Raw genomic sequence first — 17813 nt, 5'->3', positions numbered from 1 at the left:
AACGCTAATGCACAGGTTTTTCCTAATGTAGCGTCTATCGGAGGGATGGTACAGTAAATTTGACATTATTCTCTCTTCTGACCACCGTTATCAGTCTCTCTCAGTTTTTCCCCTTTAAAAAACACTACCGTGGAGTTTTTCTATTGCTATTTGAGCAAATGGGAATGCAAAAAAATATATTTGTGGTACTTCCATTCATCGCTCTATGACAACGTTCACTGCTGAGAAACCCAGAAATGTGAAAAAGATCCATAGTAGACAAAGGTTTGCTGCATTGTGATTGGATCTTGATGGACTAACACAAGCAAAATGTCAACAGCATCAGATTAGGACAGCAGCCAGACACTTCTTAGAGGGCAAGAAGACAGACCACTGGTAACAAGCATGGGACTTCTCATTGGTCAAGATGCTGTTTCTGCTTTTCACCCACCTACAGACTGATTCCTAAGGTTTTGGCCTGTGACCGCCATAAAAATTCCTTAGGGCCTCCAGGATACAGCAACAGTGGGTGAAACAAATAGAGATCACTCCGATCAAACCTTAAACTGATGCAAAGTACAACACACCTATCTTATACTTAATCAGAGAAATAAGTGTTCTCAGTGAGAGCGATGTGTAGTGCAACATCTTACACAAACTCAGCTGTTAGTGGACAAATGAATGCATGTATGACAGTTCAATCTTTTAACATCATGTTTGGACTTAATACATTCGTAACATTTCCAAAGGTATTCTGCTAGTGGTTTGGAAAGTGAGAAGGGCATTAGTAAAACTTTAGACACACTTTTCTAACTTCTAACTTTGTTTGGACTATGCAAATAAGCTCCACAGGAACTAAAACTTTAACTACATAAAATGAAAACCGAAAATTATAGAAATAAATATAAATTCAAAATATTAATACAAATTTTTATACTAAAATAACATGGAGATTACTGTTAATAAAGCAGAAAAAGTATTTTAAAAATATTTATGAAGAGGTTATTTCAGGCTATCGGATGGTAAAACCCACAAATGACAACAAACAAAAAAATATTCATTATATTTTTGGACAAATATTTTTACCTTAAAAATGCTTAATTATTATTATTATTTTAATAATAATAGGAATAATAATAATAATAATAATAATAATAATAATAATAAAAATAATAATATGTACATTCACATCTATCCGAAGTTGAAGAAAACTAGGAAATGTTAATATATATTACTTAAGTATTATTTCCTAGTGTTTTCAAAATATTTGTTTGAAAATAAAAATAAAAGCTTTTCAAAACTGTATGAATCCAGCATGAAAACAAACATTAATTTAATATTACTTTGGAGCATGCAGATCTTTAGAATACTAGATCTTTCAAAAACGTTCTCCTGTATCTCAATCTCAAACTTCATTATTTGTCACTGGCCCTAATACTGTGAAATCTGTAAACGATCAGCACCTGATCATGTAGCGCACCGCGGTATCAAAGCGCAGGAAGAGCACGTCTCTGTGGAGCTGCAGGAGCCGCGCGACAGCCTCTGAACTTCTGGGCTCACAGAGAGAGTCAATCTGTCGCTGGACGTCCCACAGTTCAGCCCCTTTGGACAAACATCAAAGCATAAGGAAACACGGGGCTGGGTAACACACAATATCAGCTAAAAACAAATGCGTTATCATAAAGTTATCATATACCGATGCTCTCTGAGCCGCCCCAGTCTGCTGTGAGCCTCTGAGCGCTGCTGGGACTGAAGGAAGTGTTTGGATTGCCCAGCCGAGCAAAGCTCACCAGGTAATATACCACGTCATGAAGAGCTGAAATAATCTGCAGTGTGTTTTGAAGAGCCTGGTGACATTCCTGTAACAAGAATCCACTGAAATCAGCTGATTCAAATCAAAATGATGAGGAAAATATGTTTTAATGAGAACTGGGACACTGTGTCATGTTTATTAGTCACCTTCTCCTCTAGAGCTCTGAACATGAGCAGCACTTCAGTGTAATGAGGGATGAACCACAGGTTCACCAGACGCTTTCCATCAGCTGATAACAGCCTTCTGGGACGAGGCTGAAATGTCCTGAACAGACAGAAACAGTTTTGGTTTAGATAGACATTTACTCTGTGGAAACTGATGACACTTAACTCACTTTCTTTCTTTGTTTAGATTGACTATTTGGTCTATTTTCTATGTAATGTATAATACAATTTAAACATTAAAAATGTAAGCTGACTATATATCTGTTTTTGTATGCATGCATCTATTTTTTTCATGCATTTATTTATTTAGTCTGTTTTGGTTGTTTATTTGGATATTTCCCCCATTTTTTTAATAATGCAAAAATTAATCAAAACTATGAAAAACATATTACAATTTTAAGCATTTTAATTTAATGCATTAAAGTAAAATATATTTTTTGGTTTGCTTGTTTTAAAAAAAATTGTTTGTTTTAACTATTTTGCATATTTTTATAATATAAAATCCATCAAAACTATGAGTAAAATATAAATCTAAAATAATATATAATCATTTCATTTAAATTTTTCACTACCACCATTCACTATTCTTTGGAAGTCTGTTCCCACTGAATAAAAATAATAATAAAAAACAAGGTAACTGCGACTTTTTATCCCACAATTCTGACATATCTTGCAGTTCTGACTCTATAGCACACATTTGCAAGTTATAAAGTTATATATTTTTTCTTGCTATTGCAAGTTTATATCTTGCAATACTGACTTTATAACTTACAATTCTAAGCAAAAAAGTCAGAATTGTGGAATAAAAAGTCACAATTACCTTGTTTTATTTTTTATTTAGTGGCAGAAACGGGCTTGCATACTATAGAGCCCAATTACATTGTTTTCAACATTCAATATTAGTTTTTTATTTTCTGTTTTAATTTTAATTCTAATAAAAGTTTGAGTAATTGAGTAAAAGTTTTTGTATTTTAAATAATATGTCTATGTAGTTTTTATACATTTTTATTTCAGTTTTCTTTATTTTAGTGCATCAATGAAAATGAAAAATGTTGTTTTTTGTTACATTTATTTGTATTTATTTTAGTTAAAATTATTTTACTATAGGCAATGAAAATATTTTTATAGTTTTCATTTCATTGAACTATAATTATCCTGTTTTGATTAAAAGGTTTTAAGCAGATAAATTCAACATGTCCAAATGTCTGGCCAGCAAAAAGTCACATGACACAAAATTGTCTGTTCCATAAAATGGGAACCGTCTGTCTGTATTTTCTTCACCTTGGATCAGGACACAATCTGTCATCTGACTGCAGGTCTGATCTGGATTCATCGGGTGTTCCCATCACAAAGTAATTGTGACGGATGTGTGGCACCTCATCCAGAAGTGAGGAGAGACTGTGGCAAAGAGCAACTATCTGCCCTCGGACACAATACTGTGACATACGCTTGTTAAATCTGAAAGAGACACATAATCAAAACCCCATATTATAAAATGTAGGGTCATTTCCTCCTTTCATAGAACATAAAGAGAGAGAAGAACTGTTTACTGACTAAACATACTTGTGACAGAACTCCAAAATCAGTTTCCTCTTGATCCTGCCCACTTCTTCCTATTGAGAGAAGGACAGATGGATGGAAGATGGATGAAAACTAAGGTGCATTTCCATTTATTTAGCAAATAAAATCATGCTCACATACAGAGTTTAACTTCAGTGCACTCATCTGTTCTTTCTTCTTTATAAACGTGTTCAGCATTTCATCTCGAAGGCACACTTTCTCCAGCTGAACGGACACAAAAGCGCCTGCAAGCCTGGATTAAAAAAATCATTTCACACAATCATTCCATACGCAAATAAAAAACACCTTAATGTCCATTTTTGGAAAACTTTATATCCAGATTACTTCATATATTGGTGAATTACACAAATAATTGCTTTGTATTTTGTAAAAGAATAAGACCTGTAAGAAAAGTGATAGAATATAATTATTTTTGATTATTTAAATAAACAAGTTAAAGGCAGAGAAACAAATACTAGCATGATGTAAAACACTAAAGTTTTTAAAATCTAAATATTTTCCTGCATTTTTTTAAAATACATTATTTATTAGATTTTTTCTTAAACATATCACAACCATAAAAAAAAAAAATTTTAATTCTGCATTTTTTAATATGTCTTTTTTCTTATGTCTTATTTTTATTTTGTTTTCAGTTAAAAATAATAAAAAATTCTTAACTCAAGATACATTAACTGGAGATGTACGTTTTTTATTTCATTTTTTTTTATTATTAAAATAATGTGTTTATGTTTAAAACAAGAATAAATATTTGTCAGAGGGGTTAGAAAAATAAACTAGTTTTACCTCTAAATTAAGTTTATTTATCTCACCCCAGTGACAGACATTTTTTCCTTTGTTTTAAGAATGAATATTTTTTTCTGTATTTTTTTTTATTTTTTATATCCTGTCATGAAAATAATGCTTTCTTTTTTAATTTACATTTTCTTAATGCAAAATGCACTTATGGTGCATATAATCTAGACATGTTCTGGATCAGTTTTGTGCAGACCTGTTTCTGGTAGCTAAAGCTTGTTTCCTGGTTTGAGAGGAAGTAGTTCCTCCGTGCTGAAGCAGCAGGTCTGTATCTGAAGACTGATCCAGCTTCTCTGTCCAATAGCATAAGGACGCTTGTTTAAGTGCACCAATCAGAGCGTTCTTCTGCACCACCTGACACACCAGAACCACATGCAGGTTCTCCAGGCTGGACGGATTCATGAGCTGAAGGACAGAGACACAAACTCAAACCATTTATGTACTGAACAAAAATAATGTGCATCATCATGTGATTACCTGTAAAACACCTTCTTTAGATTGAAAGTTAAATTTGCCAATTTGACTCTCATCTAGCTCCTGAACAGCGAGAGGCAGGCTGTTTGGGACAAACCTATAAAACAGGAAGGGAGATTTTTAATACGGTTAATACTTGTGTAATAACTGTGAGCAATAATAATAGATACGCTAACCTAAAAAAAATACTAAAAGCAGTATTTAGACACGACATACTTTATATACTGTACATAAATTACAGTTTTCAACAGATGCTGATAGTGATGATAACATCCCGAGCATGACATGGGTCTGTATTAGTCCTGCAGAGTTTTACCTGTCCGCATTCTGTCTGTCGTCCTGAAGGGTCGTGATGAACACAGGAAGCTGTTTTGGAATCTCTTTCCGCACAGCGAACTCAAACTGCACCGGCCGCAGGTACAAATGAACTTCATCAAAGCCCGTCAGTCTGGCCACTGATTTATATAATCTGGAGCGACATGACAGAAGACACAAGACATGCAGGTGAGAGTCTGATGACTTCAGCTGCTTTTTCAGTCCTCATTTTAATAAAAGACCTAAGAGTAAATCAACTTATGAATATTTTAAAATCTTTATTCCAAACTGAGGTCCATTAATGTTCTTATTGTTTATTTTGTTATTTATGTTTATTTAAATTTACAAAGGTAGAGGCAGCACACACACACACACACATATGTGTGTGTGTGTGTGTGTGTGTATTACATTATATTTAAATGTAATAATTTTAATTTGTTTACAATGGCAAACTGCAATAGGCCATATTATGATTTTTTTTTCATCTGAGATCCACTAACGTTATTTTTTTGGACAAAAGCGGAATTTTAATACAGCACAATGATTTACTTTTTATACAATAATTTTATTTATTTACATACTATTTAAAGGCAGCACTTGATGCTGTATTTTTGTCTTTTTTCCCCCGACTAATATTATAGTTATTTTCACTAATATCTCTTTTTCCCCCCAAAACTCCAAATCATTTAATTTTCTATAATCATATCCCTCTCTTTCTGACTTTAAACATTAAAACAGTATATTTGCATGCTGTCATGTCTGTCAAATGGGCTTCAAGCTATTTGTGACCATGGACCACTAAACCAGTCTTAAGTCCCTGGAGTGTATTTGTTGCAATAGCCAGAAATACATTGTTTGGGTCAAAATAAAAAAAAAATATTTTATGCCAAAAAACATGAAGTATCATGTTTCATTAAGAAATTTTGTACATAACCTTTTGTAAATATATCAAAACTTAATTTTTTATTAGTAATATGTATTGCTAAGAACTTAATTTGGACAACTGTAAAGGTGATTTTCTCAATATTTAAATTTTTTCAGATTCCAGATTTTCAAATAGTTGTATCTCGGCCTAATAAAGTCCTATCATAACAGACCATACATCAATGGAAAGCCATTTTATTCAGATGTTGTATAAATGATGTTTAAAAAGTTGTATGACAGGTATTGTGGTCCAGGGTCACATTTCTGCTTCATCCTGCATCGGGGAAATAACAGAAGGAACTGAATACTAGAACTGGATTGAAGTGTTGAATTCTGCATTAACGGTATAATGTATTTGGTTTTTAATTTTCAAAAATGAAGGAAAATTTGGACCGCTCAGCAAAAACTCAACTGTGCCAGGTGTTGGGTCTCTGCCGCTGATTCAGTGATGCGATGCCGGAGCGTGACAAGCTCCAGCAATGAGCAGAACGTCTTCAGCATGAACAGCTGTCTGTCTTTGCCCTGCTTCCTCTCCTGTTCCTCTGCAGATCTCACAACAGTCCGTCCCAGCTCTCTTACCAGGACAGGGTCCTCGATGAACCCTTCGGAGAACAACTAAAACAATACAGAACACTGAAACTGTATCAGAGACCTCTTAATGATGTTTGCATATCTATTATAACTTTATAACACTGTGAAGTGACAATGCATTGAACACAAAATTAAGCAGTGTGCTAGTGCAGAAAACAACCTTTGTCTGATGCACTTAAAAAATTATCATTAAGATGAACAAATAAGTATCTTTCTGACAATAAAATAGAAAAGACCTTTTCGTTTTTACCTATTATATCTCCTCTAAACATTACAAAAAGTTTGACAGTGGACTCTCAGTTTATTTGGAGAAACAAAACAAGAGGACACATACATCTCTCTGGATCTGAGAGCTGTAGGTTGCACCAGGAGAGGAAAGCAAGTGCCAGTGTCGCAAGGCCATTTTCAGGAGACTTTGCTCCAGTTTGACTCTTTGAGAAGGTGTTTTCGATCTGTGCAGCTCACACAGTTCAGCAAAGGCCCGTTCAAGAGCCTCGTACAGCCGCGACGCCAAACACAATGAGGGGTGAATCTCTAAAAAATACACACTCTTCAAAGCAGGCCTGCAATGAAAGTACAAGGAGGTAAATACACACTACTGGTCAAAAGCTTGTAAAGATTAAGATTGTTGTTTTTTTACGTTTCTTTTGATGGATTTATTTGATGAAACATACAGTAAATACAGTAATACTGTGCAATATTATTACCGTTTAAAATAAATGCTTTCAATTTTAATATACTGTAAAAATGCATTTTCTTTCTGTGATGCACAGCTGTATTTTCAGCATTACTCCAGTCTTCAGGGTCACAGAAATCATTCTAATATGCTGATTTACTGCTCAAGAAACATTTATGATTTAATATTATCACTGCCATTCAAAAGTTTGGGGTTACGTAAGATTTCAAATTAATTAATTAATTAATAATATTATTCAATAAGGATGCATTCAATTGATCAAAAGTAGCAGTGAAGTCATTCATAATGTCACAAAAGATTTGTATCTAAAAATAAAACTGTTCTTTGAACTTTAATCATTAAGGAAGCCTAGAAAATATAAAAAAGAAAGCGCAACAATTCTTAATTTCCACAAAAATATTAAGCACCAAAAGCTGTTTTAACACTGATAATAATAAGAACTTTTATTAATAATTTAGTGCCAATAATAATAGATAATAAATCTATTAGATAATAAAACAAATCAGCATGTTAGAATGATTTCTGAAGGATCATGTGACACTGAAGACTGGAGTAATAATGCTGAAAATTCAGCTTTGCATCACAGGAATAAATTACGTTTTGAAATATATTCAAATATAAAACAGTTATTTAAAAATATATATACCGTATTTTCCGGACTATAAGTCACACTTTTTTTCATAGTTTGGCTGGTCCTATGACTTATAGTCAGGTGCGACTTATTTATCAAAATTATCTTGACATGAACTGAGAGAAATTAACCAAGAGAAAGCATTACCGTCTCCAGCCGCGAGAGGGCGCTTTATGCTGCTCAGTTCTCCTGTAGTCTACACTGAAGACATAGAGCGCCCTCTTGCGGCTGGAGACGGTAATGTTTTCTCTTGGTTCTAAATAAATGTAACTTATAGTCCAGTGCGACTTATATATGTTTTTTTCCTCATCTTGACGTATTTTTGGACTGATACGACTTCTACTCAGGTGTGACTTATAGTCAGAAAAAAAAAAAAAAAAATATATATATATATATATATATATATATTCTTTTTTTTTTTTTTTTTTTTTTTTTTTTACATGACTTTGGCATTGCTAACACCATGCTTCACTATAGTTGTTACACGAATTACATGTATTACATTATGTGCTGAGTAAACAGGATACATTTGACTTTATCTATGTTGCATTTAAGGTTTATTATTGGGATATTTACCTGCTTCCACCGACTGATACCAGATGTTTAGGGATGTATTTTGGTGGCAGGCCGTATTCACTAGGACAGTCATTCTGTCCCTCCCTCCATATTCTCTCCAGATATTGTCTCTGCTCATCAATCTAATGTTCAGAAAACATCAGAGAAGGTGAAAGCTCAGGTGAGTTAAACATGATTAAAGAACAAATGTTCGGATACCTGATTGTTCAGCACTAGTTTGATGAGCTGTTGGTGGCTTTGGAGGCACACAATAGTGTCCCTGTAAGCTTGAACAAAATATCCAGCAGTTAAATCCATCTGTGGCCTTCTGTGCATGACGTCTGTGATGACCTGAGCCAACCTGAACCATTCATCTGGATCCGTGACATGCTGATATGCCTCCAAATAGCAATTCAAGAGCTGCAAACACAGGATGGCATTTTATCACTGACATAAAATATATTTAAATAGAAAACCTTTGTAACAATATTTCACAATATTACCGTTTCATTGTATCTTTAATCAAACGAATGCCACCTTTGAACAGCAGTGTATGGTAACATTACATATGACATTTAACTGCAGTCACCTGACACATACCTGGATTTTGTGCTCCAGAAAATCTTTTTCACATGTCCATATGTCTAAAAGCACGACTAACCGATCTACATCCATTCTAGCCAAGGAATAAATTTCTCCTCCAGATCCGTCTGAGGCATGTGATTCTGACAGAACAACGTGAAATGGTAATTGTGCAACACATATTATAAATTGAAGGTGTTTTTACACTGCTGAGTTATGCAAAAACGTGTTAAACTGTACAAAAATATGACCCTGTAGCATTAGAGATGACATCAAGCCCTCTTACTTTTTCTCATATTCAATCACCTGACGTTTAGAAGCAATCTTCACCCTCTAATCAATTAAACATAGCACAGACCTATTGTTTTCTTGTTATTTTAGAATAACTGATATACTATTATTGTTTTGCTGAATATTTAAAATTTTATTTTGTTTTTAGATTTTTTAATTTCATTACTTTGTTGGTAATTTTGTGCTTTTTATTGTAAAATTAGATTTTCTTTAATATGTCTAGTTTTTATAAAAGATTTTTTAGCTTATATAGTTATTTTAGTATTTCAAGTTTTCAAATTTTATTTAAAAAACTTTAATTGTTTCTCTCTCTCTCTCTCTCTCTCTCTCTCTCTCTCTCTATATATATATATATATATATATTTTTTTTTTTTTTAAAGTTAACATTTAAGTAATGAAAGAGCTTTTATAGTCTTAATTTTAGTTAAGTACCTTAATTTTAAAGTTTTGCTTGTTGCAAATTTCATTGCAATATGAGTGAGTCATTAAAAGAGTTGTAAAACTGTATATGCTAGTAGACAATTTGCATATTTAATCATAAAAACCCACAGGAAGGAGCATTGAAGAGCTTCTGTCCTGACCTCTGCTCCTCTGTATGAAATGAGATGCTGTGAGCAGCAGATGTTGCTCCAGCTCCTCCAGGTCCATCAGGGCCACGTCATAGACGATGTAGAGACCTCGGTGGTCCTGCGTGTGGATGCAGCTCCCGTCTGTGCTGTAAAAGTCATGGAGGTTCTCCACCTCAGGAAACTCCATAAACTCTGCACAGTGGACCTAAAGTAGAGCGGAGATTTAACACTCTCTCCCTTTCACATAGCATTGTTTTTTTTCCTTAAAACACTGCGTGAATCTGCAAGTAAGGAACCTTATAGTCAACTGGACTGTTGTAGATGTAGTGATGTGATCTAAGAGCTCTGTTTGAGCCATCGTCTCCTCTAGCAGCATTCATCCAGCCCGTCTCCTCCATACTTCTCACCAGATCTCCTCCAACCAGCTCCAGTCCTGCAGTGTCCATCACCAGAGTCCTCTCCACTGACCGCAGGTAGTTTAGCATGCTGAGACAGGTACGCTACACAAATAAACATATATATATATATATAACTAAAATAAAGCAAAACAAAACCCTTATATCGATACCAGGAGAAATAACTCATGCAAAACACTGCTTTCATGGAACCACCATGCTATTTATATGGCATAAGTTCACAAATATGAAATTAAATTAAAATAAATATTTTTTTACCAACATGATGAATTTAGTAGAATATGGTGATCATTGCATCATTTTAATAAAACAACTAATTTAATAATAATGCTATGATTATGATCAATAATATTATAATTGTGATTATGTATTTGCATGACACACTTCTAAATAATCATGGTATTACCATGTAAAAAAAAGAAAACACTTTAGCATGGTACACATTTTAAAAAGTATGGTAAAACTCTGTTGCATTTTGACGCTTCTGAAGATGGAAAGATCATAACCTCTGAAATCTTCTATATCTATAATGGCAGTTTTTGACAGTGTTTTACCTTTAGTTCTCTGATCCTGAGGTGTCTCAGGTAGATTAAAGATGCATAAGCTCCTCTGACTGTTACAGGATCTTCAGCATCTTCATCCTTCTCAAGACGATGAGCACCACTGCTTTCACCAGCAATGCTGAAAACATAGGGCTGTTGAAAGATACCCTCACACACACTCACAGACATATTTCAGTGTTTGGAAAATTACCCTTTATTCTTTTTCTCAGAGTTTTTCTGATCTGTGTATTTAGATAAATTAGAAGTCTGTCCAGTGGCCACCTGGGAACACAGGAAAATAATGTGCATACAATTAAAAAATTATGTTATTGTTTTAAAGTTAACAGGAAAGATAAATATTTTCATTATTTCGAACAAAGTGCACTAAAGAATTGTTCACAATAAGACCAGGACAGGAACATGTATTTGAAAAGAAAACAGAGTCTATTGGTTACACAGATGTTCACCTGAAACATGTTTTCTGTGTCGTAAATGCTTCTCCATATGTCAGAAGTTTCTTTGAGAGTCGCTGTGCTGACGGATGAATGTCTTGTGGCTTCTGGTTGACAAACAGATGCAATGTACTGCTTCAAAGCATCAGTCACTTTCTGAAGATCGGACTCCTTTAGAAGAAGTGCAAAACAGGACCAGTATAGTAATGCTGGATACACAACTAAAGACAAACTGCATGCGTGATAGAACAAATACTGACATTAACCCAAAAAAAAATGACGAAAAATGTTTAGTGCATTATGTAAAGTTGTGGTAAATTCAGCCTTTCACCTCCAGGAACTTGCTGTGCATCTGGAGAAGTTCATCCATTGATCTGAGCTCCTTGAGTTTAGCCATTTGTTTTTGTTGCCAGGGATCTCGCTTTGGTTTCATCTGTTTGTTTCCCACAGGACAAACAGTGTCATATTGTCATCATATTACATCATGAATCACCACATCTAAAAACACTGTTCGCTTGTTTGACCTGTATATGAGGAATCCAGTTGGACTCTTTTCTGAGCGTCATGTTTGGACTCTTTCTCCCCCACTTCCTCTCTGTTGCTTCAGTGCTAACATACTGCAAGAAGGTCTTCATCACCTCCTGATTTTTAAACACAGTCCTGAACAGGTAGTTAACCTTCACAAATCACAAACAAATTATAAATAAACAACATTATCAATAATAACCATCTATATTTTCATAATGTTTGAGAATTCATCATATTGTAGACTTCATTTTAAAGAAATAGTTCACCCAAAAATGACAATTTGCTGAAAATTTACTCATTCTTAGGCCATTGAAGAAACACTTTGTATTACTTGCTCACAAATGGATATCTGCAGTGAATGGGTGCCGCCAGAATGAGAGTCCAAACAGCTGATCATCACAATAATACACAAGTAATCCACACCACTCCAGTCAATCAATTAATGTATTGTGAAGCAAAGAGCTGTGTGTTTATAAAAAACAAATCTATCATTATGATTTTTTTTTACAGCAAAATAATTAATCTTGTCTGAATCAGGAAGAAAAATCTGCACAGATTAAGCACCGTTTACAAGCAAAAAAAGATCTAAACAAATATGTGCGTGGATTTTGATGTGAGAGGACAACAGGAGAAGGACTTCTTCCCTAAAGGAAATGTTATTTTGAATTATGGACTTGAATCTTTGCCAGAAACTATGGTTTAAATTTAGAAAAATCTTAATGGTGTATTTCTTTCTTACAAACATTCAGCTTTTGAATTCACAAGACATTAACTGATGGACTGGAGTGGTGTGAATTACTGTGATGTTTTTTATCAGCTGTTTTGGACTCTCATTCTGACGGCACCCATTCACTGCAGAGGAAGTGATGGAATGCTAGATTTCTCCAGATCTGTTCCTATGAGGAAACAAACTCATCTACGTCTTGGATGGCTTGAGAGTACATTTTCAGCAATTGTAATTTTTTATATTTATTATATAAAACTATTATTTTATTTCCTTTTAATTTATTATTCATTTTTGGTTATCACATAAGTTCATCGTAATTAAATCAAGATTACCAGACTGAAGAGCTCCATTTCATCTCCAGCTGTCTTGATGGTTCTGGTTTTATACTGGATGTCAAAATGTGAGAGGAGGAAGTCCAGCTGGGTTTTAAAATCCTCTGTATCGGTCGAGTGCAGAGGGACCTCTGACACTGATACAAATACTCCTGGATGGGTCAAAAACAGAGGAACATGTAGGTTTGTAACAATTCACTCATTGATTACATGATACATTTTTTTTTTTTTTTTTTTTACAAAATGAAATTTAAGAAAAATTATAAATGAAAAAGTGTCCTTTTATTTTTTGGGGGGACAAAATGCAGCATATTTCTTTGTGAAATTAAAAATATGTCAAATAACAAAACTAAATAGAAATTTAAAAACAAACCCCAAATAAAAAAAGAAAAGAAAAGAAATCTCTTCATACAAAAAAAACCTAAGGCTTTGTCTGCACTCGTTAGATTTAAAACTAGAGGTTTTGATGAAAATGGTTAATCAGTGGTGTTTTAATCACAGTCCCAACAAAGATTCTACATACATGCAACATGAGCATTTCTAATCTAAATTAGATTGTATAATTTCTAAATTTGAAGCAAAAACAGAACGGTCTGACTTTAATTTTGTGAAACTATATACATAAAACATCTGCACAAACCAAAAAATGGCTCCTGCATCAGCAGCACCATATGCGTGCGTCACAGTATTTTTGTGAATGCACATCGAAGACTGATACATTGGAGAAGAAATTGTTGAATTATTTTTGTTTTCTTCACAAACAAAAAGTATTGTCGTAGCTTTATGATATTACAGCTGAACCAATGATGTCACATGGATTATTTTAACAATGTCCTTACAGCCTTTCTGGGATCTGAAGGTGATAGTTGTGTTGCTGTCTATGCAGGGTCAGAAAGCTCTCGGATTTCCCCAAAAAGATCTTAATTTATGTTCCAAAGATGAACAAAGGTCTTACAGGTGAGTAATTAATGACAGAATTGTCATTAATCTTGATTTCAACTAAAATACAAAATAAAATAAAACAGTTCTTTACCATCAAAATAAGCAGATGTCGTCAAATCTACAGTATTGGACATCTGATCCTCATTCCATTGGGTAGAAGGGAGATAATGAAGAACCTACAACCAACATATGATACAAATGTAAAACCACCTTGTTCTTTTAATCATCATTAGTTGTTAGTTGACAAATGTCCTCCCTAACAGAATTAAAGAATTCAGAAATCTTAAACTTTCACATATGCTCTCCTTCATTCTTGAATATTTGGTTATATTCTTATGTATTCTCACATGCAGAAAGTTGTGGATGCTTTTGACAGAGTGCAGATGGCAAATGAGCCACTGTAGGTAAATGATGACATCTTCCTGTGTGACCACGCTGACAGGGCTCTCCAAACCCAGCAGGACCTTCTCTCTGGACACCGCAAGACGACGTGCCCGTTGCACAGAATCCTCAAATTCACTGGTTAAATGTGTGATCTGTTTCTAAACAGAGCAATAGGGACATGAGGAATTGATTCATTTTGTCTATGAATGCACAAAAAAAATTCTAAAATGCAGAATTTTGATACTTTATATTGAGGATATAGTTTCTCCAAGACAGTGGAATGGTGGCCGAATCTCCTCCATCTCAGCATCAGCTGGTATTTGCACTGTGCCAGTTTATAAGTTTGATCTGTGTAAAACTGTTGAGAATGGAGTCAAAAAGATCAGAAATGTGTTCACACACACGATTATAGTGTGAACACAATAAAACAGCTCATAAGCAACCTGATGCAGCAGTAAGGGCAGACTATCAGGGGTGTACTCTTGGGTCAGACAGCTCTCCATCTCTCTCTGAGCAACTTCTGCTTGAGACACAACAGGCTTTGTGGATGAAACCTAAAGTCACAGGTCATTTACAACAAGAGATGTCAAATAAACAGCTGCAGGCACATGCATGATATTAAAAACCTGAATAAGAACTGAAATGACAATAAAAACTCACTTGCAGTGCTTTGAGGAGCACCTGCTGCCTCTCCATACGAAAGTAAGCCACATCTTTTGGAATATGGACAGAGCTGAAAAAGTTCGCAAGAGCAGATCATAAAAAAATGCCCTCATCCTCAGGCCATCCAAAACAGAACAAATCTGAAAAAATGTAACCTTACATCACTTGCTCACCATTGGATCCTCTGCAGTGAATGGGTGCAGATCTGATAACATTACAATAATCAACAAATATGGATTATTGATTATGGAGTGTTGTGGATTACTTGTAATGTTTTTATCAGCTGTTTGGACTCTCATTCTGACGGCACCCATTCACTGCAGAGGATCCATTGGTGATCAAGTGATGGAATGCTAAATTTCTTCAAATCTGTTCTGATGAAGAAACAAACTCATCTCTTGGATGGCCGGAGGGTGAGTGAATTTTCATAAAATGTACATTTTTGGGTGAACTATTCTTTAAATAATATTCTGGTCTATTGGATACATCAGGAGGGAAAACAATAATCAATCAATTATAAGAGCATAAGGCAAACAATATTATCCTTCCACATCAAATGCATGTTGGGATATGAATATATCAAAATACGAAATAATCAAGTTCTATGACATTTTTAAATATGTAAATGTACATTAACTAACGTTAAGCATTACATAATTCGGTTAATAAGGATGGTTTATTACACTAATTAAAGTTAAGAACGCTATCATCTCACCTGTATGGTTTTGAGGATATTTTTTGTAAAATCTCTTTATCCTCAATCTGAGTTTTCAGAGCTTCAGTCTGAGCAGACAGTTCTTCTTCCAGCTGCTCTACTTTCACTGACGAGCCGAATCTATACTTCTGTGACATCTTCAAGTCACAGTCCCAGTTTTATCGTATTAAACCAAGTTCCGTCCTTGCAACTCTGTATTAGTTGTATGTAGAGCAGTCTTACAGCGCGTTCAAAAGCTATAAAATCAAGAAAACACAAAAGAACTTTAAAAGTGGCTCTACTGTATAGACGTTTGATACAATGTATTAGTGTTTGAGCAGTTGCTATAGAGACGCCAGACGCGCACGCACAAACTTTTAAAGAATGGCGGTAAATCACAGCTTCAGATCTAAACTTTGATTGGCGCAAGAAGTTACATATCACAGAACTTAATATAGCATACAGCTAGGGGCTCAAAATTAGAACTGTCAAACCAATCAAATGAGTAGTGTGGGATTATTTGATTGTTCTATTCTTGTTCGGATTGATTCCAAATTGTCACAGGAATTCCAATGGCATCCCTTTAGGCATTCTTAGCACAATATATATATATATATATATATATATATATATATATATATATATATATATTACATCTGGAGAGCAAATAATAATGAAGGCAAATTAAGATATTTGATCCTGTAATTTATTCGTCTTTTAACCTACAGAGGGCGATGAAAATTCAGTCAAGTGACTCTTAATGTGCTGACACAAGCAAAGAGGACAAATCTGTCTCAAGTGAATACATTAAAAGTCATTAACAATAGATTCTTCTTTTTTATTTACTATATTTCAGATGAAAGAGTTATAATAATGATCTTATAAAATGCAAGACATCAGACAGCTTCCAGTTGACTGAGTGTGATGTTAATATGCTGCAAATCAAATATATATTTTGTAAAAAAAAACAAAAAAAAAAAAAACATATATGTCTATAATTTTCAACATACCCCGAGAATCTTTTCAATCAGCTTGTTTTTAATGTTAAAGTCAAATCAGATCCAGCTTCTATGGATTTAAATAGCTCAACAATCCAAGTTGACTTGGATACAGAAGCAGCGATTGGTTCGCCGATAGCCAATCAGAGATCCCCCAACAAGGTGCTGCTGTCCCACTGATGAGTGCACAATGACGGCACATTTTACTGCTTTTGTCACTAGGGCTTGTTTTCTTCCCTGCAGAGAGCAGTAAAACATTATGAATGATTTTCTTAAAACACAATCAATCCCACTGATTGTGCAGCGCGCATGATTGCTACGCGTGCATGAATACACACTCATTTTGGACAAATATCAGCAATCGAATAACAACAGGGGCTCTATCAGAGTGAACATTTCATACATTTTCATAAGACAGGTCCCCTTGGTAACCGTGGACAATCTGGATGCCCTTCATAGAAGGACAAACTAGAAAAAGAAAAGGCTTGGCAAAGGTTTGAACCTTCTAGGAAGCACTAGGCTGAATCCAGACACCAGTCATCTCTTTAGGCTACCACAGACCTGGTCAGTTTGGGAAAGCGGTTGGAAGCATGGGACAAAATCCAAACCCTTAGAAAATTGTATTCTGATTAGATTTTCGATGTTATTTGTTGCAATCCAATTCCAAACTCACCTCACTTTCACTGTCAAGAACAATAAAAGCAACTCCATGTTCTGAGGTTATTTTTTAAACTGTCAAAACTGGGGCTTCACAGGAAGAAAATGGGGTGAGAAATTTGAATGCATGTGTTTGAGCAAATATGAGCCTCATAACCTACAGAATTTATAGTGTGAACCGTTCTGTTTTTAAAAAGAGTATTTTAGAGGAGAGCAAACAGGGTTTTCATTAAATTAGCTCTATGTGCATTCATGAACCATAGAAAACCGTGCCACCAAAATCAAATAAATGAAAGGGTGTTTGTCAAATGACCCTTAGAGCTCATTGCATGTTGTTTGCAATTACGCAAAAAACGGTTTAAAAGCATTACATTTTCCAATCTGGTAATCAGACAGATGCACAGGCATTAAAGAAATAGTTCACCCAAAAATGAAAATTTGCTGACAATGTACTCATTCTCAGATCATTTAAGATTTAGATGAGTTTGTTTCTTCATCTAAACAGATTTGGAGAAATTTA

The 17813-nt window shown here is 34.4% G+C and overlaps 1 protein-coding gene across 1 annotated transcript in view; it reads right to left on the bottom strand.

Moving 5' to 3' along the window:
- The window catches only part of si:ch73-242m19.1 (uncharacterized), a 35701-nt gene that overhangs the window by 9234 nt on the left and 8654 nt on the right, over positions 1-17813 (bottom strand). The window contains exons 2-29 of the mRNA XM_026230086.1: positions 15660-15895; positions 14942-15014; positions 14725-14835; positions 14526-14639; positions 14245-14439; positions 13989-14073; positions 12956-13107; positions 11893-12045; positions 11700-11801; positions 11384-11539; positions 11128-11198; positions 10929-11055; positions 10255-10458; positions 9971-10163; positions 9117-9241; positions 8736-8936; positions 8538-8659; positions 6968-7196; positions 6455-6657; positions 5120-5272; positions 4807-4900; positions 4526-4734; positions 3658-3769; positions 3520-3569; positions 3238-3414; positions 1939-2056; positions 1676-1838; positions 1443-1581 (exon numbers count right to left, since the gene is read on the bottom strand). Coding sequence (XP_026085871.1) covers positions 1443-1581; positions 1676-1838; positions 1939-2056; positions 3238-3414; positions 3520-3569; positions 3658-3769; positions 4526-4734; positions 4807-4900; positions 5120-5272; positions 6455-6657; positions 6968-7196; positions 8538-8659; positions 8736-8936; positions 9117-9241; positions 9971-10163; positions 10255-10458; positions 10929-11055; positions 11128-11198; positions 11384-11539; positions 11700-11801; positions 11893-12045; positions 12956-13107; positions 13989-14073; positions 14245-14439; positions 14526-14639; positions 14725-14835; positions 14942-15014; positions 15660-15796 — 3968 coding nt within the window. The 5' untranslated portion in view covers positions 15797-15895. The remainder of the gene's footprint in view (positions 1-1442; positions 1582-1675; positions 1839-1938; positions 2057-3237; positions 3415-3519; positions 3570-3657; positions 3770-4525; positions 4735-4806; positions 4901-5119; positions 5273-6454; positions 6658-6967; positions 7197-8537; positions 8660-8735; positions 8937-9116; positions 9242-9970; positions 10164-10254; positions 10459-10928; positions 11056-11127; positions 11199-11383; positions 11540-11699; positions 11802-11892; positions 12046-12955; positions 13108-13988; positions 14074-14244; positions 14440-14525; positions 14640-14724; positions 14836-14941; positions 15015-15659; positions 15896-17813) is intronic.

The sequence above is a fragment of the Carassius auratus genome, chromosome 42, assembly GCF_003368295.1.
Source record: "Carassius auratus strain Wakin chromosome 42, ASM336829v1, whole genome shotgun sequence".
Lineage (NCBI taxonomy): Eukaryota > Metazoa > Chordata > Actinopteri > Cypriniformes > Cyprinidae > Carassius > Carassius auratus.
This window is presented reverse-complemented; position numbering and strand designations above follow the sequence as displayed.